General features: G+C 53.6%; 1 protein-coding gene across 1 annotated transcript; it reads left to right on the top strand.

Moving 5' to 3' along the window:
• The first annotated feature begins 349 nt into the window (after positions 1 to 349).
• On the top strand, positions 350 to 26,365 carry ELF5 (E74 like ETS transcription factor 5). Its single transcript, XM_079789448.1, has 7 exons — positions 350 to 478; positions 8,205 to 8,329; positions 18,047 to 18,280; positions 21,811 to 21,861; positions 24,403 to 24,471; positions 25,431 to 25,626; positions 26,118 to 26,365. The coding sequence occupies exons 2-7, from the start codon at positions 8,209 to 8,211 to the stop codon at positions 26,212 to 26,214; spliced, it is 768 nt and encodes a 255-aa protein (XP_079645574.1). The 5' UTR covers positions 350 to 478; positions 8,205 to 8,208; the 3' UTR covers positions 26,215 to 26,365.

Here is a 26,365-nt window from a genome sequence, read left to right as displayed (position 1 = left end):
CACACAGGGGGAGAAAGAGAATGAACTACTTCCTCCAAGGCGCAAGACTCCACCAAACCAGGAGGGAGGCTGGCTGCCTCTGAGAGCTCCCCCTGCGGCTTGCACGAATGAGAATCCCCAGCCAACGCAAGACGGGGCAGAGCACAGGGGCAAGAATTCTGGGCTTGTTTACTGAGTCCCCTGGGCCACGAGGGAGGGTGGTGAGCTGGGCACAAAAGCAGGATAAAGGTAAACTTTCTGCACGTGAGAACCATCTCTCCCCCCCCGCCCCCCCCCCAAGGAGCCGTGTCACACTGTATGTCACCGTCATCAAAGGGGCTGTGCGTAAACCTGAAAAACCAAACGGACCTGTCTGTAGGTGTTACTTATATCACAAGGCTACAGGTGCCTTTATTTCCACCGGGCGCGGGTGCTGGGAGCACCTGCCTTCTCTTGCCTTGAAAGCCTCCTCTTGGGACCCAGTCAGCGCTGTCCTCACGTAAGCACCTTTTCTTTGCTTTTTTTGGATGAATTGTAAGGGGTGTCAGGGCTTAGAGGCTGGGGCTGGGGGCCCCGGGGCGGTTGGTGGGTCTCCAGGTCCAGGTTGCCAGCCCCCCTGCCGGTGCCACCAGTCACAGTGCCTCCCGAGAGCTGTGTAACTGGGATTTAACTGCTTGTTGGGGGGGGGGGAGACACTTCTGCCCCCACAGGCTGTGGAGCCAGCCACCCCCTCCTCCACAGCCCCCACGCCCCCAGGGTCACTTGACTGCACCAAGGGGAACCAAGAGAATGCAGACAGGCACTCACTGCCCTGCGCTTCCTAAAGCTACCTTTAGGAAGGAAGGCTGGGTTTTACACCCCCAAAAATATTCAGCTTCAAGGAGAGCCCACCGCCCCCAGGCCAAACTCCTCCTCTCCCCATTGGCCAGCTCATAGTTCCCTCTTGATACAGAGAAAATAAGCTGCCTTATTACAATTTGGGGAATTCTTTTTTTTTTCCTCCGGAATTCATATGTAAGTAAGAGCTTAAAAGAAATCCATTTTGCCCTCTCACACCACCTTCGTATACAGAGAATCTTTCCAGAAAAGCAGTGGTTAGGGTTTTTCCACTGTCTTCCCAGACCTTTTCGGACTCTGCGGTGTGTGAGGGTTCTTGTTCGTTCGCCCCCTGCTGGCCGCCACTGGTGGCACATGCTCCCTTCTCTTAACTGAAGGCTGGGGACCCACCTTGGACTGTGCTAAGAATTTTACAAGCCGGAGAGGATGTCAGAGACCCTTAGGCACAACCTCTTCGTTTCACAGATGGGGAAACTGAGGCCTAGGCTGTTAACGTGTTTTAGGGAGACAGCTTCGCGTGTTAGTCTAGAGGCCCCGTGGGGAGGGGCAGTTTGCGGCGCTGAGTGAAGGCTTAACTCGGTGTCCTCGTGTCCTCCGCGACAATGTTTTTCGTGACTCAAGGTGTTCTCCACAGGAGTTTGCACAGTTTGGCGTCTTCTTTTCTCACAAGTCCCCTGTATAACAACCTTTTAGATGCATTGATGACGACTGATCCCCCCACCCCCCACCCCCGGAAATGAATATATGTGTTGTGCCCAAGGAATATATGTGTTGTGTCCTCTGCATATTTAACTAATTTAATTAAATCCTCAGGAAAGCCTGAGGACCCCAGGTTAAAATCCCCATTTTAGAGATGAGCTCAGAGAGGGTCGTGGATTTTTGTGCACCACACCTCGTAGGAAACAAAAATCATTTGGGCTGGCTGAGTCCTAAGATGTGGGTGCCGTGGTTCTTTGCTTGTGGGGACAGAGGTAAGATTGAACACCCCCCCACCCCCATGGGTTTAATCCCAAACCGACGAGCTTCGCATGGGAGCTCCCAGTAAACCATACGGCAGACCTTCTAGGGGTCTCTGCTGCACCTTCAGAAAAACAACCGAAAACAAACCCACTGGCGAACTCCCTGAGCAAAGCTGGAGGGAAACGAGGGCTCGCTTGGCAAGACGTCAGTCAGCAAGGCAGTTCTCAGCCGCTCTGGTTTCTCCCAGAAGAACAAACACTCAAGCACCCCACCCACCATCCTCTATACAAAGTGTCCAAACAGTCCATGGGGTCTCCCTTCACGGGCCCCTTCTCAGGGGCGTCCGAGGGGTGGGCACTGGACCCTGCCGGGCCCGCAGGGCTGGGGACCCGGTGGGCACTCGGGTGTCACTGAGGCATTGCAGGAGGAACACAATTTTGCTTCCCAGTGAGACTGCTCAGAGGATGGGATCAGCGAAGGCCCTTTCCCGCGGGTTAGATCCCGACGGCCTGGTTCTGCCCGGTGGGTGATGTTTCGGTGCATAAACAGCCAATGCGTCGATGCTTAATGGTGTAAAATTTTTGGTCACATGCCCAGAGTGAAGCTGCTGATCTCTGCCAGGGTCAGGCAGGAATTTTCCTCCTCTGACAAACTGGCCGGGGCTGGGTGGTTTGCTCCGTCCCTGCTCGCTCCGGAAGGCTGGGCAGAGGTGCTGGTGGCGCAGACCATGGGCACCACACCTGCCGCGGCTGCCTCTGGCTCGTGCAGGGCGAGGAGCCCACGGGCCTGTCCCCCCGCCTGCGCGGACCCTCCCTGGGCGCACGTGGTGAGTGAGCCGGCTCTCAGAAGGGCCAGGAAGCCCCTGGAGTCAGCGGGGACTTCAGCCTCCGTGCCTTCAAGGTCTCCCTCTGAAAGGTACCTCGCCAGCCTTCCTCGCGCCTGGCAGGCAGGGAACCCACCCCTTGTGTGGACTGTGGTTGAACCTTCTCTGCTGACGAGGCAGCTAGCATGGGGACAGCATGTGGGGGAGACGGACTCTAACAGCTGTGGGTCTGCTGATGGGCAGTGAGTGAGGGGCCGGAGTGCCCACGGGGCCTGGCTACCCAGGCCGAGAACACCCAGGATGCACTGCTGGAAGTAGTGGGCACCGGAGGGAAGGGAGAAGAGGAAAGCAGGGGGATAAACGTTTAGCCTCTGTGTGTGGAAGTCTGATGAGCTTGCTTGACTGAAATATAACCCACATCCATGCCCCTGTGGGTGCGGGCTTGTGTTTGGGTGTTGACCCAGTCAGGTGGGTGCCTGAAGAAACCATGGAGCCAGGGCCCAGCGTGGAGTCCGCCTCCTCAGTGTATTCATGTAGCAGAGGAGGAACTGAGGCTGGGAGAGGTGCAGGAGGCATCATCGTGACTCCCAGCCCAGTGCTCTCTCCAAGGTCACACGGCAGCCGGCCTCTCGGAGAACAAACACGTGTGGCCGGATCAGCCGGCCCCGGCCCCGCCCTGCAGACCCCTTCTTGTCGTGCTGCTGACTCTAAGTCTGACGCAATGCTGCTCCACCTTTTTTTTTTTTTTTTCGTTATTGTCCCCACTAAGGAGCTTTTTGAGATAATTTTTCTTAATCGTGTCCCGCTCCATGAAATGTTGATACCATAGAAATGCTGTAAGTCGTTAGTATGCCGTGGCCCTTTGGAGGCTCATAAAACATAATAACATCTAAGATTTTTTGACACCCTGCCCCCAAGGACCAACTATTTCCCCTCTGGGGTCAATGTCACACCCTGTGAGCCAGCTGGGATGTATGGGCTACCTTCAGGCCAGGGCCTACCTGTCACTGGGCCTCAATGTCCTCACTGAGAAACGGGGCTCCAAAATGTGGGTTCGATTCCCCATCAGGGTGCATGCCTAGGTTGTGGGTTCTATCCATAGTCAGGGTGTGCATGGGAGGCAACTGATCAATGTTTCTCTGTCACATGGATGTCTCTCCTCTCTCTCTCTCTCTCTCTCTCTCTCTCTCTCTCTCTCTCTCCCTTCCTCTCTCTAAGTAAAATCAATAAACATATACTCGAGTGAGGATTTTAAAAAATCCTAAGAAAAAAAAGAAATCTTAAGAGCTAAATGCTCAATTACTGCAAGGACCCCAGCGGGCCTAGGAAGCTGAGCTACCGGGTACAAAGCAGCCATTATTCCTGAACTCACACCTGGAGCACGCTGGCTAAGGGGCCAAGGTCTTTTGTGGAGAGCCCAGAGTGAATAAAACCCTCTCCTAAAACAAACAACGTCTGCTGCTTTTATAAAAGGCATTTTCCCAAAAAGTAAGAAATGATTACAGAAGAAAAACAGCACAGTGTTCACTTGAAGGAGCCCTTTAAGGAAACTTGAAGGATGTAATTGGCCATAGAAGGAATTACCAACGGGAATCGGATGCAGCCCTGTGTCCAAAACTAGGGAAATTACAGAGCAAGTGAGTGGACTAGTGTAAGGCGGGGAGGGGATACTTAAAGGAGGTAAATATCCCAGTAAGAAATGATCAAACATATTCCTAATTTTTATATGACTCAACTGAATTTAATAATCGACTTTTGAGAGCTGTTTGTCAGGGGTAGATGGAGCGCTCACTCCTACTGTCATGTTTTGTAGCTGGAGGGTTTCTAACTGACTCTGCAGACCTGGGGGTGGTTTTCTATGTTCTTCTATGTGGAGCTCACCTGGCCTTTCTCCGGCCCACCTGGCCTTTCTCCGGCCCACCTGGCCTTTCTCCGAGCCCACCTGGCCTTTCTCCGGCCCACCTGGCCTTTCTCCGAGCCCACCTGGCCTTTCTCCGGCCCACCTGGCCTTTCTCCGAGCCCACCTGGCCTTTCTCCGGCCCACCTGGCCTTTCTCCGGCCCACCTGGCCTTTCTCCGGCCCACCTGGCCTTTCTCTGAGCCCACCTGGCCTTTCTCCGGCCCACCTGGCCTTTCTCCGAGCCCACCTGGCCTTTCTCCGAGCCCACCTGGCCTTTCTCCGGCCCACCTGGCCTTTCTCCGAGCCCACCTGGCCTTTCTCCGGCCCACCTGGCCTTTCTCCGGCCCACCTGGCCTTTCTCCGGCCCACCTGGCCTTTCTCCGAGCCCACCATGAAGTCAGGTCAGAGGTGTGCCATCCTCTTCCTCGGTTTTCCGAGCCTCTGGCCCAGAAGGGCAGGGGACCTTTTTCCCTTGAGCCCTCACTTAGGGGAATTCCCCGACGTGGATTCCAGAAAATGGAAGGGGCTTCGGGGTTCTGGGGCTCTTTCCTTTCTCATAACCTCCTACCCCTATCCCTTTTCAGCCTGCCTCCTGTTCAGGGTATAAAACCAGCCAATCCGTGGGAAAATCAGAGTCCAAACTCAGGCAGCCTTGACCTCTGTTTGATATGGCTCCCCGGGGGAGATCCATGAACACGATAATCCGCCTGCAGCGTTAACCCTCTGTGGGCCTCGGGAAGGAGGTTCCCCGTGGGGCCTGGCGACTCTTCGTGGACGGCACAGAAAGGGACCTGCATGTGGGACTTTGAACTTGGTTGCTCATCTATGTCAGGAGCATGGTTCTCCTGAACATTTGATGATGAGGATAATGATCATCATCATAGATTTGCCAAAGCCCCCAAAGAATTGGTCTTTGGTTCTGGAGTCACATAATCCCTGCCCCTCTCAGTACTGAGGTCCTACTTGGTACGTAAGAATGCGTGGGATGTACCTGAGGGCGACGTGACTGTGTTTTTAGAAAGGGGAGCTGATGGGCCGAGAGCCGAGAATCAGAAAACTTAAGAACTCTCTACATGCAACGTCACATTGCCACCAACTGGCCCTGTGACCTGAAGCAAGCGACACAAGCTCCCTGGGCCTTAGCGTTCTCAGGTCTGGATGACAGAGCGAGGGGAGCGATGCACTGACTCAGCACTTTCCAGCACTCAAGGTACCTACAGGAGGTGAATCTGGTTGAAGGTAGGCACACTCTCACGTAAAGAGGCAGAGAGTGCCTATGGTAGGATCGGTGGGCCAACAGGCAAAATCCAGGCTATTGTGTAAGTACCTACATAGCCCTTTAATACGTAACCATTTAAAAATGTCAAATCATTTTTAGCTGCAGGCCATTAAAAAGCAGGAGGGGAGCTGGATTGGGCCTGCAAGTTGTACTTTCTAACCTCTGACTCAGTGGTGCATGGATGAACAATTTTTATTTAAGTGCTCATGTCTTCATTTTTACGTATGTTCGGAAATACTGACTTTTCGTGGATCATGGTGATATCAAGTTTTCCTTTTAAATAAACGTATTTATGTTCAAACAAAAAAGGGGGCGATTTTGTTGAATGGGTTAAGTAAATTATGGTGATGGGAGACACATGACTAGCATCAGGAAACATGGACTAGATGATTGATAAGCTCCTGCCCACCTTAAAATTCCCTGAGACCCAGACCCCAGTGTCTGCTGTGACACTTACCAGCTGTGTGGTCCTGAGCTGCAGGGTCCCCTTTGCAAAATAGGGATGGAACCCCCATATCTCATCAACATTACTTCCATAAGAAGAAAAGAGAAGTGGGGCCAGCATATATTTTTAATCCACCAAGTACGAAATTTTTTTTTGTCTGAATTGTGGGGACATGGGAAGCAGCAAAGAGAAACTCGAGAGATGAGACTGATGGGCAAGAGTGCACGAAAGTGGGGGGCCCTAGGCCCATCTCTTCTGCCCCCACCCCAGCCTCGACCAGACAGCGTCTTCCCAGGGCCCTTCTGCCAGTGTGAGCAGGGATGAGAGCATAGCCGCCAGGTCTTGACGTCACATACAGAAACCCGAGTTGTCGCTCAGCCTCCACCCCCTGCCAGCTGGGTGGTGTGGGCATGTTAGCTGGAATGTCAGAGAGTCCCCTCCTCATCCGTGACACAGACCCCGTCTCAGAGCTCGCGTTCTGAGGAGCCCGTGAGGAATGGATAGAAGTCCTAAAGTGCTCAGCACGGAGTCCAAAGCAATTGTGTGTTACCATCACTGGTGCTCACTCTCTTACCCAAACCCCTGGGGCTGGGTGTGCTGCAGAACGCACTCTGCTTCCGGCATCAGAAGGTGACGGTGTGCACGCAGCAGAAGACAGACCACCCTCTCCAGGCGTTTCTTCTGGCTCAGCTTAACCCCATCGATGCTCCTGCAGCACCCCACATGAATATTCATCAGGCAGAATAACAAACTGTAACTAGGGTTACAAAACTATACACTGAGTGGCCAGATTATTATGATCTCTGAACGCATAATAATCTGGCCACTCAGTGTATATCCTGTATAATAAAAGGCTAATATGCAAATTGTCCCCTCGACCAGGAGTTCGACCAGCAGGCAGGCCAGCCAACCGCCCATGTCCCCTCCTCCTGGCCAGGCTGGCCGGACCCCACCCATGCACGAATTCATGCACCAGTCCTCTAATATATACACACACACTGAGTGGCCAGATTATTATGATCTCTGAACGCATAATAATCTGGCCACTCAGTGTACATCCTGTATAATAAAAGGCTAATATGCAAATTGTCCCCTCGACCAGGAGTTTGACCAGCAGGCAGGTCTGCCAACCGCCCATGTCCCCTCCCCCTGGCTAGGCTGGCTGGACCCCACCCATGCACGAATTCATGCACCAGGCCTCTAATACACACACACACACAACACACACACACACTGAGTGGCCAGATTATTATGCGTTCGGAGATCATAATAATCTGTCCACTCAGTGTATAGCATATATATCATTTATATATGTCTATACTATATAGTTTTTATACATAGTCTGTATATGTATAGTGTATAGTTTATATACATATAGATGTAACATTTATGTAACAGTATATAAAACTACATAAAATCAATTCAGAACTGTTTTGTGTGTGTGTGTGTGTGTGTGTGTGTGTGTGTGTGTGTGTGTGTTTTGCTCAGAAACATTTTCACCAAAGATGCACACACACACTTTTGGTCTCAGAGCTCTGGGATTTCAGAATTGTAGATAAGGGTGTGTGGGGTATGCTCATTGATAGCAATTCTGGCCCTGTTTTCAGAAGCACATTGTTAGACATTAAAGCCAGAGTTCAGAGGTCAGATGTGAGTGAATAGGAAAAGTATCGAAAGAGGCAGTATTGGCTAATAAGAGCTCCCATCCTCAAATCCCAGTTTTGCCACTTATGGGCCATGACCTATGGGCAATTGTCTCAATCCTTCTGCCTCAGTTTCCTCTCCTAGAAATGGGGATCGATGTACAAACCTCACGGGATGTGACAAGGATCAATCGTGGAAAGCACGTGGAGGGGGGCCTGGCTCCCAGGAGGCTGCCGGTTGTGAGTCTTTGCTGTCACTGCTAAGCCACCGTGGCCCGCTGGGGTCCTGCGGTGGCTTCCAGCCGTCACGCCTCCTCACAGCCTCTCCCGCCGTTGCAGGGTGATGTTGGACTCAGTGACACACAGCACCTTCCTGCCCAACGCGTCCTTCTGCGACCCCCTGATGTCCTGGACTGACCTGTTCAGCAATGAGGAGTATTATCCTGCCTTCGAGCACCAGACAGGTAGGGACACGTGGGGAGGCCCACCTGAGCTGGGATGGGCTGGGGCAGGGGGTGGTGCTGGCCTGGGCTGGTGACAAGACCATGCTGGGGGCCTGGAAATGCCCCCTCTCACCAAGGTCCAGGGCAGGGGGCCAGGGGAGGCCTGAGTGGAAGGAAGGAAAGCACTGGAACCTCACCCCGACCTGCCCAGGTCTGTGGCCTTGGGGGCTCTGCTCACCTCTCGGAGCCTCATTTTGCTATCAAGTGAAATGCAGGTGATAATACCAGGCCAGACGCCAGGGCTGCACAGGAGCCTGGAGGCACTTACCTACCTAATTCAGCCCTGCACCCACTCCCAACCCCCGCCCAGGCGCACAAGTGCACCCATGACATCTCGCACCCTCGTCTGCAGGGTCCAGGTAATTGCATTTGAACCTGATTCATTCGGATACATATCGCAATTCTCCTTGGGCCTAAGAAGCACCTGGTTTCCCAGAAAGACGCCGAGAAATGTGTTTGATTTTCTCCCCTCAATACTTGGTTAAGAGGCTAAATTTGAAGGCGGAAAGTGAAGGCTTTCAGGGAGCTGTCCCCTCCCCACATGTGGCACGGTGGTAGGCCAGGTCCTGTCCTTCTCTCACCCATGCGTATCGCTGACCTGTCATCCTGGAGGCCCCTCTTCCTGCCTGTTCTGCAATGACCGATGTCTCAGCAGCAGCTTCTATAGTCGTTAGAGCCAGGCACCACCTTTACCTCTCAAGCCTCAGTTTTCTCATCTGTAAAATGGAGTTGTAATAATGCCTAGCTCACAGAGAGTGATATGTATGGGACATGGCCGGGCACATGACAAGCACACGTGGTGGTTTAAAAATGAAGGGTTTGTTTCAGTTAGGAAGGATGAAAAGGTTCCAGAGATGGAGAGTGGTGATGGTTGCACACCAATGTGGATATATTTAATGCCATTAAGCTGTACACTCAAAAAACGGTAGATTTTACATTATGAATATTTTACTGCAATTTAAAAAAAGAGTTAGCCTAAGTGATCACCAATAGGATTGCCAGTGCTGCTAAAACCCAGCAGTCTTAGATAATGGCTCAGCTCTCTCCTTTCTGAGGCCTCTTCATTCCCATCATGCAATGAGGGGTTGGACCGGGTCATTTCTAGGATCCCTTCCAGAAGCTTCTCTGATTCCTGCATCAGGCAGGCTCGCAGATGTAGCCTTCGTCCTCCGTCACCCACCGAGAGAACAGAAAGGAGGCCGCCCAGGCAGGAGGCCAGTGGAAATGAAACAGCCCCCAGGAGCGATCCAGCTTCCTGATCTCAGTGGGATGGCGCTGACCTCCCACAGGCCGAGGCTGGTGGTCCCGGTGAGCGCCTGGCACTGGGCGAGCCCCATCTGCGGGAGGAGGGGCCTGAGGGTGCTTCCGTCGTGTTCTCACCCAGAGAGATGACACGTGGATGTGTGTCTGCACAAGCCCCCACCAAGAGGCTCCACCTCTGGACACGGCTCTGCAGGCTTTACGCGCTCAGAGTGATCTCCTGCCTCACGGAAGTTCATCTTGAATTCGGAGTTGTCCCAGGGGCAGCTTCCTGTTGGATTCTGCCCCTCACCAGCCCGTGGCCTCGGGCAGGTTTTCTGTAACATCGCTGTTCCAGCTGGAACAGCACCTGCCTCCTGGAGCTGGGAGGACGGGGACGGCAGATCCCACCCAGCCAGTGTGTAGCACAGCACCTGGCACTGGGTAGGCGCTCACCGCAGCCAAAACAGCCGGCGGCTCCCGGCTCAGGGGGAAAGCAGCTTTCTCTCTCCTCGCTTCATTTTTCATGTTGAACAAATGCAACACCGGTCTCAACCTTTCCAATGCGGAATCTTCGACAGCCTAGACGCTTTGAGGCCCAAGGGAGAAAGACATGGAGTGCCCAGCAGACCGATGGTGTCCACGAGAGGGCAGGGAGGGACGCTCAGCCCAGCCGGGAAGCCAGCTGTTCTCACAGCGTCCTCACACGGCTTTAGCAGAGGGCAGCGGGGTCGGCGCTAACCGCAAAGGTGACCTGCTCTTTGAAGCAGGCCTTCTGGCGTGGCCGTACTGCGGGCTGGGACAGGACAGTCAGATTGCAAAATACTTAGAAATTCATGAACTCACCCCGACCCTCCCTTCAGCTCTTAGAAGAAAAGAATTACAAATACTGGAAAATTTTATCAAAGGGATGCTGCAAATATTTTACAAGTAGATGGTATGTTCAAAAGATCACGTCTCCAATCAAGTTCCAGTGGCCAGGCATCTAAGGAGTCATGAAGTCTCCTGACCTCACCCCTACATGCTAGAGCTCCATCCTCAACCTACATACACACACATGCACGCACACACACACACGCATGCACACACACATGCTCTCTCCCCTGATTGCCAAGGTGGCCACACCCGCATGCGCTGCGCCCTCTGCTTTGGAATCTGGACTACTCTCTGCAGCTGAGGTTTCTAGGTTGGACAGCTCTGGGGGTTCCTGGGAGGCCCCTTGGCAACCTGGAGTGACAGCTGAGAAGACCAGCCTCCACCTCCTTCCTCTCCATCCCCACCCTCCAGCAAGGCTGCCGTGCGTTCATTCCGAAGACAGTACGGCGCAGTGGTTATCAAGGCGTGGCTGCAGGAGCAGCAGGAGACCTCTATGATCTTAGTTAGCTCTGCCTCTGACTCATGTGCGACCTGGAGAAGGGACCTCACCCTTCCGTGCCTTACTTTCCTCATTTGCTTTGTAAAAGGGTGGCATGATCTAGGACCTCGCAGCACTGTGCTAGAAAACTCAGAGTGTAGCAGTAATTGGCACATACGGAGCGCTCCACCAACGTGTTATCTGCTGTTACCCAATGGGAGATTTTATCTGAAGAAAGAACTTCAAAGAGAGGTGCAAAACCCGCTGATCTTTGCTATCAGCATCCAGGTGATCAGGGAGGAAGGCATTTGGGTTCCACGTGGGCTTTTCTAAGCAAGGTTCATGTGCTGGGTATAGAAGTCTGAGAGCACATGCGAAAGAAAGAGTAATGATTTCTAAATCAAAAGCAGATTAAAAAAATACAAAATGACTGGACACCCCAGGACACCCCCAGGGGGAGGCCTCACGTTCGCCACTGCTCCCCTATCCTACACAAGTCTGAGCCTTCTGGGCAGCCGCGGCCCCAGGACCACTCGGGGCTTGGCGTTCCCCGTCCCCTCCTAATTCCACACACACCTCCGACCACAGCCCTTTGCTGATACCCAGCCATGCCTTCTCCTCTTTTCTCCATCCAGTTCCTTACACTGTCCAGGTGTGTTTTTTTCATCTCCTTGTCTAAATCGCTCCACAGGCTTAGAAGGAAAGCCAAGAAGGGCTATTGGATGCGGCTAGACCCGCTCTGGGAGGAAACCTGGAAGCAATTTGTCATTTCAGGTTTCGCCTCAGAAAGTCCTTCCTTTCCGTGACAAAGCCGCAATTGATGGTGCCCGAGCTGCCCAGTGCACTCACCGGCTGCCCCGGGCAAGAAACTTCCCCAGCTCCCTTTGCTCATAAATCATGCTAATTGTGGTCCAGCCGTCTACCTCGGCCTCCTCTGACCCCGGCTGCCTGTCTCCCCCTCGCCGGTCCCTGGGCTCACTTTGTTCTGTTGTTCCTCAGCGAGACTGAGGCCCCGGTAGGGAAGGTCTCATTTCCCTGAGAACAACTGTCCCAAAATAACAATGAATCACAGGCGACATATCAAAAGCTTTCTATCAGCCAGATGAACACAGCCAAGTTCTTGATATTCCTCCTGTCTTTTCCTTTTCCCAGCAAACTTCCTAAGAGGTGGGCGCTGTTATTGCTCCTCCTTACAGACGAAGGAAGCTGGTGTCCAGAGAGGTTAGGAAACTTTGTTAGGATTGCACAGCTAATCAGTTGAAGAGCCAGGACTGCCCATCAGGAAGGGCCCTCTCCACAGCCCAGGCTCGGTGACCCCACACCGTCCCGCACCTCCCGATGGTCCCTTTCTCTCCGGGTCAGTAGGCAGAAGCCTAGAGTGGACGGTGGGAACCAGAGTCCGCAGGTTCACGTGGCTTCACAAACTTTCCTGCCCATGCTCCCCCATCAGCAGAGGAGAAAGGCCAAGTTCTCCGGCAGAGGATCCAGGGACCATATATCTCTAAGCTCACGCTACTTGGCAATACACAGAGTTGGCATTTTGTTGTGCTTTTTAGAGTCAAAATCTCCCCCCAAATTTTTGTTTCAAGTGAGGCTCCAAGAAAATGAACAGCATTGGCTCCAAAATGTCCACATAGGAAGGGCACAGGGCAGCAAACCTGGTGGAGGAGCGGCGAGGGGACTTGCATAACTAAAGATGGAGGTGGGGGATCAGTGGGCCCACTCTCTGGCATTTCCGCTGAAGAGACACAGGCATTATCACACGGCCTACTCACCCCCATCACCTGCTGTCCACCTGGGGGCTCAGCCCTTGCCTTCCCACCCGTGTCAGAAGCAGTTACAAAGTCACACGGACTCCCCTGTGTCCCAGGTATTGAACAGCACTGGCTACCTTACTCATGTTAGCAGGACAAGGACAAATTCGCATGGTTAATAATATAATGTCCTTATTTCATAGAGAAAATGAACCCAAAGTTCTGGAAGGGAACAGAGGTGCTGGCCTACAAAGAGAGGAGAGGGAGGAGAGAGAGAGAGAGAGAGAGAGAGAGAGAGAGAGAGAGAGAGAGAGAGAGAGAGAGATGTGTCAGAAGTATTAGAGGAAATGCAACTAACTAGAGTAGTGGTATGGGTAGCCCCAATATTAACAAGTATAAGTGGGTGGTATTTAATGAGCATTTGCTGCATGCCTGCCCCTGTTCTAAGTGCTTTCTGTGTTTTGATTCACTTTTGAATCCTTTCAAGAGCAGGAGAAGGAGGTCCTGTTATTCCTATTTTGCAGATAAGTCCCAAGAAGGCAGGACCGCTAAGTGTGAGACCACATACATTTTCAACCTTTAGGAGGAAGTTAAACAGCAGGAGCCCCAGTTTCACGTTCTAGAGCTGGGTTTTCACGCTGCCTTGTGGTGCTACGGAGGGGAAGTCGCCTCGTCCCTTCACCTCAACTCCCAGCAAAGCAGCGCTGCTTTTTATTCCAAATAACTTTCAATTTGAAGAAAATGCTATTCAACTTACAGAAGTTTAAACTCTTAGCATGCCCACTCTAAAACAATGATCTCTAAGGAGACTCCTGTCCCGAAGCAGGTGAAGGTCTCCATCACACAGTGACTTCCAGGGGGACCCAGCCTGGGACAGAGTCTCCATCGGCCTTCGGAGTGTGTGTTTTGTTTTGTTTTTAATTAAATAACTTGCCAGCACTTAAAAAAGATCATGCGATTTCACATAACAATCTGGACCTGGCAACAGAGGGTCCACCTTGGCGCATGGCAAGTCTCAGCATCCCCCCCCCCGTGGGGCCCCGTCAGGACATGACCTGCTGGCCCTGTGGGCACCTGAGCGTGCCCGCTCCGCTCGGAAAGCACGAGCCCTCCTTCTAAATGCATGTGCATCCCAGGCTATCGCATCCCTGCTCGGAATTCCTCCATAATTGTCCCTTTGATGTCCCGAGTTCTTTCCAACGTAGCTGGCCCTTATGCAAGTGTCCTGGCCCGCCTCTGATTTCAAAGGAGCCGGCCAGCCTGCTGCTTAGCAGTGGCCTGCGGACGTTTGGATGAAGTCTACCGGGCAGTGGATGCCATTCGTCTCCAACCGGTAGATGTACGCAAAGGGCCTCAGACCTCAGCTTCTCCAAACAGTTTAGATTATTTATGAATGGCAGATGCATTAAGGAAAACACTTTATATTCTCTAACGATACAACTTACTAAAGATAACGTGTTCTGTGAGTGTATTACCCTTTTTTTTTTCTTTTTTTTTTTTTTTTGGCCCTGAGTTTATCTCTTCCAAGTAACCAAAGGACAAAGCATCTGCTTCAGGTCCTTCCCTGGGGTTGCAAATATTGTCATCACCAGTCTCTCCACCCTTTTTCTGAGTTTTCAAACCTAGATTATATATGTAACTAGAGGCCCAGTGCATGATTGAATCATGCACGTGTAGGGTCCCCTACACGCTTTCGCTTTCGATCGCGGTGGAGCTGGGTGCCTGTCCGCTGGTGCACCAGACCTTTCGGAAGCCTCCGGCTCGGCGGAGGCTTCCGAAAGGCCTGGTGCCGGAGCGGACAGGCACCCAGCTCCCACGCTTTTGATGGTCCACGGTGGGACATGAGCTCGCTGCCCCAGAGGCCCCTTCTGTGCCGCAGCACAGCCATGGTGCAGACGCTGAGCTCGCGCCGCCACTGGCGACGCGAGCTCAGCGTCCTGCCGGCCCAATCGGCTACCCCGGCCACCCCAAGTCCCGCCCCCTGTGCCTCCCTCTGGCCCAATCATGGGTGTAGCGGAGTGATGGTAATTTACATATTACCATTTTATTAGGTAGGATTCCTGCCGTCATCCAAATCCTTTTTTAGTTAGACTTCAAGGTGTGTATGCAATTTGGTCCTCCTCAGCCAAAGTGATAGGATGCAAAATTCCCACATCCAGGGAGATCAGAGTTAGCTGGGGCCCAACGCCCTTCCTGACCAGCTGTGCGGCTTTGTTCAAAGCCATCTAACCTCCCAGAACCTCAATGTCCTCACCGTAAAGTGGAGGTAATAATCACCGGTCGTTCGGCCAGTCAGGTACCCTCACTGAGCACCCACGGTGGGCGAGGCCGGGCCCCCACACTTCTGATGCTGGGTGAGCCAAGCAGAGGTGGCCCCGCCTCCTGGGGCTCCCAATGGTCTGGAGAGAGAGCGAGGGGGTTGTATCCGAATGAGAAGGGCACCTGAGGGGCTGTGAGGGGGGGAGGCCTGGCTGCGAGGGGGCGTGCGCTGTGGTCTTGAGGAGGAGCAGGAAGTAGAAGAAGGCACAGGGGACCTTGTCCTGAGCAGGGGAAGTGCGTGCGGGAAGGTGCTGAGCAGGAGGCAACCTAGGGAGCAGCGGGGCCTCCTCACCCCTGCCAGCCTCACCGCTGAGGCCTCGGCATGGCCAGGACAGGACCGCCAGGCACACCGCAGCCCAGAAGCGCCCCGTGTCCCCAAGAAGAGGCATCTTCCCCGCAGCTCCGGGCTGTCCTGGGCCTGGCTGCCCTCCAGGGCCGAGCAGCACACAAAGCCTGCTCTGTGGCGGGATGCAGGGGAGAGCTGAGGAGGGAGCCCTGCCAGCAACACCTCCCGGTGTCGGTGCCCACCCACCCGACCCAGGCATTTCTCCGAACCCTCCCGCGTGGCTTCCAGAAACAACATGGCCCGCTCCAAGCACCAAAGAAAATAATGAGGGGGTGGAGGCGGGGAGGGGAGGGGATGGAGGCTCGGAGAACCCTTTCCATGAAAAGCAGCAGCAAGCTGTGTCCTCCGCCTGCAGGACACCGCCGGCCACCTCTGTGCGCTCTCAGCTCGGGACCAGGGCTGGGAGGATGTCAGGCTCGGAAAGCTCTCTCGTCAGAACACCAGGGAAGCAAAGGGCCCTTCTTAGGTTTGCTCAAGTCAGAAATCAGCAGACAGAAGGCACACAGAGACTCAGGAGTGGCCGCACCATGGTCCCGGGAGACCCTGCCGGCCACCAAGCGCCCCCCACTGGCCAGGGAGCCAGAGAGGCCGTGCCACCAGGCCCCTCGCTCTCCCCACCACAGCGTAGCGGCAGTGACATCGGCCTCGGCCACCTGGCACGGGATCGAGCCTTTGAGCCACGTGCACATCGAGTTCAGATGAAAAATGATAATTAAAACAAATTTATTGTTTAGTTTGACTGCCCCTCGATCCACTCTAGGGGAGGAAAATCAATTTCTGGAAGGACTCGGGGCTCTAAGGGGAGCTTCCATTTCTGTCTTCTGATATGCCCGATCCTACCTATTTGGGGGGATCTGAGGAACTTGAGAAGCTGGCATGGGGGTGTCGGGGAGCGGTACACCTCACCGGGCCGAGAACCCATCCCCTGCCTCAGGTTAGAGGCTCCAGGGCTCCCCTGGGGACAGTGGCAGCCAATGCAGCATTTAAAGGGGGATCAGACAGCCTCGTGCCATTAGCTCTGCAGACGAACTCGTGAGCGACCCTTTCTGTAGTCCCCACGCCCTGGGCCATCAGCGGTGTGTCCTCTGCTCCCGCCTCTCTCCTCTGGCCTTCTTATTCTCTCTGACTGCCTCCCCCCTCTCTCCCTGCTTCATCTCTTCTCTGCGCGGAGCCTCTGAGGACCAGGGTGATAGAATGGGAAGAGTAATGGCTTTCAAGTTCAGACGGGGGTTCACACCCCAGCTCTGCCATACACTGGCTGTGGGGTCACCCCAGCTCCGCCACACACTGGCTGTGGGGTCACCCCAGCTCTGCCATACACTGGCTGTGGGGTCACAGGCAAGTCCTCTGCGACCCTCAGCTTCCTCATCCGTGACCTCCCAGGGGTCAGGGACCAAATCTTCTTCACCGTGACTCCTTCCCACGCCAGGCCTTGCTTTGCTACAGCAGGTGTTCAAGGGTCACCTTACTAGAGGCGTGAAAACCTCCCAGGCTCCGTTCCAAGGGCTGTTCTATAGATTCACTCCTCTAACCCACAGAACAGCTCTAGGATGCAGGCGCTGCCATTATCCCCATCTTACCAGTGAGGAAGCCGAGGCGCGTTTACGGAATGAAGGGACGCGTGGATGAGTCCTATGGCGATGGCGAGCATTGTTTATGCCCAAGGGCCTGACCTGGTACCTGCTACCTCACCTCTTCCGTATCCTGTGTCCGCCACCCTTTCTGCCTCTCCTGGCATTGCACCCCAGGCCGGGCACAGCCGCTTCCCCGCCTCCCAGAGAGGATGGCGCCCGCCTCTGTCTGGCTGTGTACAGGGGATCCTCTGAAGGAGGGAAGGGGCGCTGGTTTGGGGATAGGCCTTCTTTAAAACACCCTAAAGCCACAAACACAACACTGCAACCAATCCCCCCCCCCTTTCCTCCAGAGAAGTCTGTTATGGAGACCCACGGTCAGCTGGTCTCTGGGCAACGTCTCACCAGCCCTCGGCCCCTGCCTCCAGGCGGCCAGAGGCGGTGCACAAACCGGGAGCGAGTGTTGGCAACTGTCCAGAGGGGCAGAGAGAATCCAGTCAGCTTCAAGGGGTGCCCAGCACGCAGGAGGCATTTAGTAACTACTGAACGGATGGGCCGTTTCCTATGTGCCGCACAGCCTGTATACGTTAACCCCCACTGCACACAGCCCTGTGTGCCGGGCCCATGATCCTCACTTTACAGATGACCCCGAGGCTTACACTTCTAGGGACCTGGCCCCAGTGGAAAGCGACAGAGCCAGGATTGGAACCGGGCCCGTCAGGCTCCAAAGCCCGTGATCTTGACACCTTGTCGTCTGACACGGAATCACGGCAGGGCCTCGTTCTTCCCTGCCCCTCTAACTCCCCTCTTTCTGGGCACCAAACTAGGCCTGGTCACTCCCAAGTCACCATGCCCCCGTCACTCCCTCTTCTGCCCTAATGTCCACCCGTAGGGTCCAGTCCCCTCTGGTTTTTACTGCGGAATAGGAGGTGGCCTGGGACCCAGCAGACACCACCCCCCCACCCCAGGGATGGAGCCCCTTTCAACTCGTGGGCAAGGGATGAGGATGCTAACGTAACCGGGGCCGCCTTCGGGGACCTTCCCAAGGTTCTCCCCGGGGCACCCTCCCTCACTTCTCTCTTTCCTCCGGTGCAGCCTGCGATGCCTACTGGACGTCCGTCCACCCCGAGTACTGGACGAAGCGCCACGTCTGGGAATGGCTGCAGTTCTGCTGCGACCAGTACAAGCTGGACACCAACTGCATCTCCTTCTGCCACTTCAACGTCAGCGGCCTGCAGCTGTGCAGCATGACCCAGGAGGAGTTCGTGGAGGCGGCGGGCCTCTGCGGCGAGTACCTGTACTTCATCCTCCAGAACATCCGCTCCCAAGGTCGGTGTCCGGAGGGCGGGGCCGCGGGAGGGGCCGAGGCTGGGACCACAGGACCCGTGGGGTCCCTCCCTGCCGTGGGACTCCCACCGCAAAGGTCCCCTCACTGGCACTTTCCGTTCGGCCAAATCCCGTTAAGCAAAGCCTCTCGGAAACTGGAAGCTCCGGGATGCTAGGATCGGAGGTTGTAGGTAAAAGGGAGCAGGATGCAGGCAAGCAAGTTGGGTAGATTTTTTTAAAAGAAAAAGAAAACCCGAAAATAGCATTCAGGGACCACCGGGCTATACAACAAGATAATGTATTATGTTCATAAAGATTTGGCAGCTATAGCCTGGCTGGCGTGGCTCAACCTATGAATGGCAACCTATGAGCCAGGAGGTCATGGTTCCGGTCACAGGGCACATGCCCAGGTTGCGGGCTTGATCCCCAGTAGGGGGCGTGCAGGAGGCAGCCGGTCAATGATTCTCTCTTGTCATTGATGTTTCTATTGCTCTCTCCCTCTCCCTTCCTCTCTGAAATCAATAAAAATATATTTATATATATAAAAAAAAAAAGATTGGCAGCTAGAAAGGGTGGACACAAAGAGGTTTCTGCTTGACCTTTCATGACACAGAAAGAGAAGAAAACTAACGAGACCCTTTACCTTCCCGTTTCCGGGGGAGTCGGGCGGTTGTTTTATTTGAGCCCATTCCTAACGGTCCAGGACCAAGCAGCCCGAAGGTGGCTCCAGGCGCATGATTCACCGCTCCAACCTGCTCCGTAAGCTGACGGGTGTTTGGGGAACATATAATTCCGTGTCCCCGTGTCGCAGATAAAGGAGCGGAGGTCCCGCGTGGTTATGTGGCTTCTCCAAGGTCATACAGCAAAAGGGGCTGATTCCTGGAAAGTCAGCACAAAGCCGGGGCTTTAAGATCAGAAAGATCTCAATCCTGATCCCAACCCTGGTTCCACCCCCGCGAGCCGTCGGACTCTCTGAATGTCCCCGGCCTCGTCCGTATGATGGACGGTGCACCCCGCCACAGGCTCCTAGACAGGAGTCGGGGAACGTTCCCTGGCCCAGCAGACAGGGACGCCGGCGCCGTGAATGACAGCTGTCCTTGTCCGTGTGAATATAACCAAGAGGCAGACAGTTTTCCAAATAAAGGAAACACATCTCAGCTCAATTTGAGGAAAAGGCCTTTCTAAACGTTAGCACCTCCTTTTGGAAAAGCTGCTTCAGACGATACAAAGGTAGCAAGCTCCCCGTCACTGGAGATAACCAAGCAGCCTCACAGCCCCCTGCTTGGTGGGAATTCCTGCTTGAACAGACACCCACGGAGACCTGGGTCTGGGGCTCTTTGCCCTCCCCCTTGATCGTCTCCCATCACGCGTGTCTGAGGGCAGGAGAGCTAAGGATGGTGGCCCTCGGGCACGGCTAAGCTTCCGCCCTGAGAGGCACGGCCCACCAGGAGCGCGGAAGGGACACGCAGACCTGCCGTCCACCGTTGTCCAGTCTCTGCTTCACTCGCCCATGACAGTGACCTGCCAGGAGCCGGGAGCGGAGGCTGCACTTAGAGTGAGCCCTCCCTGCAAAGGGGCACGTCCGCAGGTCACAGCAGCTCAGGGAGGAACCGGCCCGAGGGGCGGCCTGGCACAAGGATCCCCGGCCCAGGGAGAGAATATGCCAGCCTGGAGGCGAGCGCGGCCGGCATTGCCAGCCGAAGCCAAACGTCAGGTCGATCAAGTTCATCTCCAGGCCCCAGCAGCCCCTGTGCCGGGGTCCCCCAGCTCGGGCACCTCCCTGCCCTGGCACCTGTTACATAAAAACAAACACACACAAGCCTGGTCCCATCACCTCAGTGTCTGAGCGGAACAAATAAGCTAAAAACCAACTCTTTTTGAAACAGGCCCTAAATTGCCTCTTATTCTAAGAAATGTCTGGAGCCACGGGGCCACCTGGAACGGTGGGGTTCAGGCACGCTGGGCCAGGGCAGTTAGCATGCTGGGCAGCAAAGCCCTCGGCCCCGCCGCCATGCTCCCCTCTCAGATTCCTCCTTCGATGCTCCTCAAACAGGAGCGTTACTGTGTGTTGAAATATATGATGCGCCCTAGCTGGTATGGCTCAGTGGATGGAGCGTCGGCCTGCGGACTAAAGGGTCCCAGGTTCTATTCCGGTCAAGGGCATGTACCTTGGTTGTGGGCACATCCCCGGTAGGGGGTGTGCAGGAGGCAGCAGATTGATGTTTCTTGCTCATCGATGTTTCTAACTCTCTATCCCTCTCCCTTCCTCTCTGTAAAAATCAATAATATATATATTTTTTTTAAAAGAAAAGAAATATATGATGCACCATGACCAACCTTTACCACGTCCTAGTCTGCCCAGGGTGCATTGTTTTCACCTGTTATCCTGGAAAACTTACTATTAGTCTATGTTTCACTCTGAAAAGTGTCTCCATTTTGGACAATAAATTATAGGGAGAACCGCTTGTTACCTGGTTCAGGCCTTATCTTACCCCGTAGATTAGGGCTCTGGCAGACAAGGACACAAAACAAATGCTCTCCAACGGGAAAGGAGCCGAAGGGAGCTCCGGGGCCCCACGTGCTGCCTGGCTCAGTCCGTTCAGGAGGACTTAAGGTCTCGGAAACGTGGGACACGGGTCACTGGCAGGCAAGGTCAGCAGGCAGCAGGGTGGAGGGTGGAGGAGAGGAGCAGCCCCTCACCAGTCCCCCTCTGGTCTCGGCAGCCCGTTGGGCAGAGTGAGCTGAGGCACGTGGCTGACCAGAACCAATCAGAGAGCGTCACTAGCAATACAGTCACCAATGTGCCCTCCCTGTGCCAGTCGCCTTCGTCAATGGAAGGTGGTCCTCACATCGATCCCCCAGCCAGGAAGCAGGAGTCCTTTGGCCTGTGCAGCTTCATGAAAACATGATCTGAAATGCCTAATTCACCCCCAACCCACCCATTTTTCAGACAAGCAAACCGAGGCCCAGCAGTCTCCCGAATCCTCATTCAACCCTCATAGCAGGTTGTGCTCTTCTCGTGGCCTCCTCTGTCCATTTTCCCCCTTTGACCAGCACCCAACACGCATTCCAATCCCTGAGGAATTAGAGCCAAGTCATAGACCACAGACTCGTAGAGCCCAGCGGGCGTTCCGTGGTGGCTTTGCCACGTGTTGTCAATGAGGACCACGAGCCCGGAGACTGTGACTGGGCAAGGCCCCACAGGGGTCAGTGGCTCAGCCCAGCTCAGAGCCCAGGCCTCCTGGCCCCAAGCCAGGACGCACTCCCCAGTGCCCACTGGGAAAATCTTAGAGGCTGCTGGGACACCTGGCCCTGGGGCTCTCTGCAGGTGGCCTTTACAGACAAGGTTGTCACCTCTCAGGGGGGCCTTCACGTGGCCCTGTAAAAACCAGGTGGTCTCCAAGTTGCCTGCTGAAATGAAACTACCCCACAGAGGGGACAATCCCTCCCCTTCTTCCCCGCGTCTCTCGGGGCCTGGCCAGGGGAAACCAGGATTGCATGATATAAGCTGTGTTTTGCTTTTTCCTTCCCAGGTTACTCCTTCTTTAACGATGCTGAAGAGACCAAGGCCGCCATCAAAGACTGTGAGTAGCCCAGGCCCAGCTGCCCGAGGCTCTGCTGCAGCTGCTGTTGGGCAGGGGTTTGATCGCTTTTTCGGGACCACCCTGAGAGGGTGACGGCCTGAAACAACGCCAGGCTAGGAGACGGCAGGAAAAAATATGGTGGACAGAGCCTGGGGCTGGGGCCTGTGATTTCCTAGCCTACCCCAGACTCAGTTTCCCTGTCTAAACATGGTGCGTAAGATCCAGAAACAGTGCATCCAGAGTGACTGGCCTGCGCCAGCGGCATAGATGCTCCAAAGCTGGTGTCCGCGAGCAACAACCATCCTAATGACTAACCTAATGACCAGAGGCTGTGGTTGAGCGCGTCTACCAGGAATCCGAGCTCACGTAGCAGGCCGAGTGTATAATGATAAGGTGATGGAGGACCTTGAATGGCCTGGTTCATTCTGAAAATTAGCCCTCGCTGTTTCGCTCTTGCAGATGGAGGTTCAGGAAAGAGAATTTTATAGCTTTGATTTTTTTGTGTGTGTGTTTTTTTAAATATATTTTATTGATTTTTTACAGAGAGGAAGGAAAAGGGATAGAGAGTTAGAAACATTGATGAGAGAGAAATATCGGTCAGCTGCCTCCTGCACACTCCCTACTGGGGATGTGCCCGCAACCAAGGTACATGCCCTTGACCGGAATTGAACCTGCGACCCTTCAGTCTGCAGGCCGATGCTCTATCCACTGAGCCAAACCAGTCAGGGTTAGCTTTGATTTTTTTAAGATGATGATAATGATCATTACAGTGATGATTGCTGTTAGTTGCTGAGCCCACGCAAAGGCTCTGGCCTGGGGACCAGGATCTGGGCTCTGGGCAGGCCCCTCCCCTCCCGGACTTCAGCTCATTCATCCGCAAAAAGACAGGACGCATGGTGACTCCAGAGAGGTGCAAGCTGAGGGGACAGATCGTTTCTTATGATTTATTTTTTCCTTCCTTAAAGTCCCGAGCAGTCACCTGAGGATTCAGATGATCTGGCTGATGAAGGATTCTTTATTCAGTTTGAGTGCAGGCAGCCAGGTGCATGCACCACGTGCTGTAGCTTAGGCAGGCGCCCCGTGCCCCACGGAGCCCAGAGCCCTCACAAGAGCAGCTCTGCATTCCCCGTGAACAAAGCTCCCACAGAGCTCCCTGGCTCTGGGGGAGTCCCTTCTCACCCATTTGCAGCCATAGGGGTAGGGGTACAAGCCCCAGCTTTCACCACCCAGCCCAATCCAGGCATTGTCCCTAGAAGAATTGAGCCCACCGAGGCCCAGGGGCCATTCCTGAGTCTGAGGCCCAAGGCTGGAGCCCAGGGCAGGCCCCTGCTGTCGTTTCTAAGCAGCAGTGAGCTTGACCTGAGCACTCCTTTCTCGGGGTCAGGGTCTCCACTTATAAAGGGGTGTCTATTTGTCAGCCTGCCTTCCTCACAGCATAGGAGGAGGAGGGGCTAGGAAGGAATACTGTGTCCCATAAGTTCTTTAGAATATACTGTATACTTGAATATATAACTAGCCACAACTAGAGTCGGTACAATAACACTAACAAGAGCAGCTAGCTTTTACTGAGTGCTTACTGTGAGCCAAACCCTGTGCTAGAATCTTCATAGACATTGTCTCGGGTCATCTTTCCTATAACCCTGTAAGGCAAGTGCTAGTACCATAGCCTTTTCACAGGGGTAGAAACGAACGCTTAGTAGGGTGAGGTGACAAAGTTAGAAAGTGACAGATGACCAGGGTGTGTCTAAGCCGGAAGCCCTGAATTGCTTTGCTTCCTCATCCATCTCTTTCTTTCTCTTTTCTTTCATTCATTCATTCAATAAACATCTATTGAACACCTACTATGTGCCAGGCCCTGAGCTAGGCACTGGTCTCTTTGCTTTCACCTGTGTTCCTTCCCGTCTGTTCTCCATTCACCAGCCAGAGGGATCTTCTTAAAATGTGAATCTTGTCGAACTCCAAAGTCTTCGCTTTACTCTTAGAATAAAATAGCGAGTTCTGCAAAGAAGGCCCTACGTGACCTGCCGGCAGCCCGAGCACTCTATCCCTCCTCCACACGGCTCCTTCTCGTCTTTATCTCTCAGAGCAAATGTCTCCTTTTCACGAGACCCTCCTGGGCCACCCCATCTAAATTACCTCCTTTCCTCCACCTTCGCTCTCTATCCAATGTCTGGTTTCCTTCACAACACTTAAAAAAACCAGGGGCAATTTGTTTGTTCCATCTATGTTTTCCCTCGGCCACTAGTCCTTAAATCCCACATGATCAGGAACCAAGTCCGTCTCATTCGCTCTTGTATCCCCAGCACAGAGCCCAGACCTGGCACAGAGCAGGTCCCCAGTGTTGGGTGCAAACTCTCCTGAAAGACAAATACTGAGTCTTCGGCATCTTTTCACCCCCTCACCTACTAATCACCCCCAAAGCGCCTAGTGTGGTGTCTCCTCCCAAAGAGGGGTTCAATCCATTTGCCCGCTGGGATGTGACTTGAGGTCTGCATGTGGCCTCTACATTCCTTCCTACAGCTGTGACTCATTCTGTTCCAGATGCTGATCCCAGTTGCCTGAAGACAAGCGGCGTCAAAAGTCAAGACTGTCACAGTCATAGTCGAACGGGTAAGTGTAGATACACCCCTTTCCATTTCTAACGTCTTCAAACCATTCACGAGACAAGGTCACCCAGTCTCATAAGCTTTGAAACTGCCTGTTTACGCGGGACCAGTTATTTCCCACCTAAAAGTCGGTCAAGACATTGACAATGATTTTGATGAATGCTGTCAAATTCACATTTATTTCTTTTTCACTTGGGAGTGGCACTAAAAGAATTAAAATGAGGAAGTAGAGACAATTTCTAACCATGAAGAGGAAAGGTTTATTTGTCCTGGTCTGAGTGGGGAGTGGGGAGGGGGGTCTTTGCTCTGAAGTACTCAGGGACAGCAGCAGAAAACACACCAGGAGTTGGCAGTCCTGTTAGCCTTTCCCAGAACTGAGGCAGACCTACCCGGTGCCGCCCGCCTGCTGAGCTTGGTTCCGGCCACTTGATCTGTATTAAATCCTAACCCTCTAACCTCCACTATGAAGTAGGCACTCTTATGATCCCATTCTACAGGTGACGAGAGAGATTGCAATGACAGAGCTAGGAAGGGGGCAGTCCACGCCCCAATCCCAGGCAGCTGGACTCCGGAACCAGCCGAAGCCACAAGACAGTGGAGCAAGGGAAATACCAGCTTTTTGTGAAAATGTAATTGTAGGATTGGTCCACCCAGACAGCTGTGGCTGTGGGAGCTTAATACAGCCCACTGCCCGTCAGAAAGCATGAGAAGATTATTTGACGGTCATGTCATGAATTCCCTAAGAATGACCCCGTGGTGCCACAGAGCAGGGGACAGGCCACGGTACTGCTCGTCAATGCGTCCCCAGATGTCTGTTTTGAGACAGACGTTTCCCAGCTCGGCGAGGTTCCGTCCTAACCCCACAGAGCAGCAATTCTCGTGTTCTCATGGGTGCATGAGAAGTGTCACAACTCTCCCCTTAAAATTAAAAAAAAAATTAAGTAACTTCCTTTCCTTCCAAAGGCCTCCAAAGTTCTCACCTCTGGGAATTTGTGCGTGACCTGCTTCTGTCTCCTGAAGAAAACTGCGGCATCCTGGAGTGGGAAGACAGGGAGCAAGGTATTTTTCGGGTGGTTAAATCAGAAGCCCTGGCAAAGATGTGGGGACAGAGGAAGAAAAACGACAGAATGACGTACGAAAAGCTGAGCAGAGCTCTGAGGTGAGTTAATGGCACGAAATGCCACGAGCCTCCGGGCGGTTACATAAAGTGGCCAGCCCTAGAACGGTCAAGTGTTTTTGCAGCTTTTTTTTTTTTTCTTCTTGATAATCAAAAGGTCATGAGACAACACTCCGCTTCTTAGTTCCAGGTGGGATTACGGTTTGTAAATGGACACGCCGTCCTTTTCATTCTTGGCAGTGTTCCCGGGGATCACTGTGAATACGGCCACCACACACACACACACACACACACACACACACACACACACACAGAACACGTTCGGAGCGGAATGTGGGGAGGTTAAGTCTTCGAGGTGTCTGGGAAAGGTTTAAGTGTAAGCTGAGAGCGGGGTGTGAAAATACCAGGGTAACCAGAGCCCAGCCTCGTCACCTGAGAAGAATGGGGAGAGAGTGTTTATGTTCTGGCGCTGGCCTGGGGTGCAAGCCCTCTCCCCCCCCCCCACCCCGTTTCTCGTCTGCTGTCTTTCTCAGGTACTACTATAAAACAGGAATTCTGGAACGGGTCGACCGAAGGTTAGTGTACAAATTTGGAAAAAACGCACACGGGTGGCAGGAAGACAAGCTATGATCGGCTCCATCGCCTGGCTCCTGTGAATGGATTTCTGTTTTAAAACGATCAGATCGCCACAGACATTTGAAAGTCTTGGTTTCCGGTTTTTGGTTTGTTTGTTTTTTAAACGTGCAAACGTGCTGATAAAGTTTCTCCCCGTCCCAGCTTA

This window comes from Cnephaeus nilssonii, assembly GCF_951640355.1.
Source record: "Cnephaeus nilssonii genome assembly, chromosome: 13".
Lineage (NCBI taxonomy): Eukaryota > Metazoa > Chordata > Mammalia > Chiroptera > Vespertilionidae > Cnephaeus > Cnephaeus nilssonii.
This window is presented reverse-complemented; position numbering and strand designations above follow the sequence as displayed.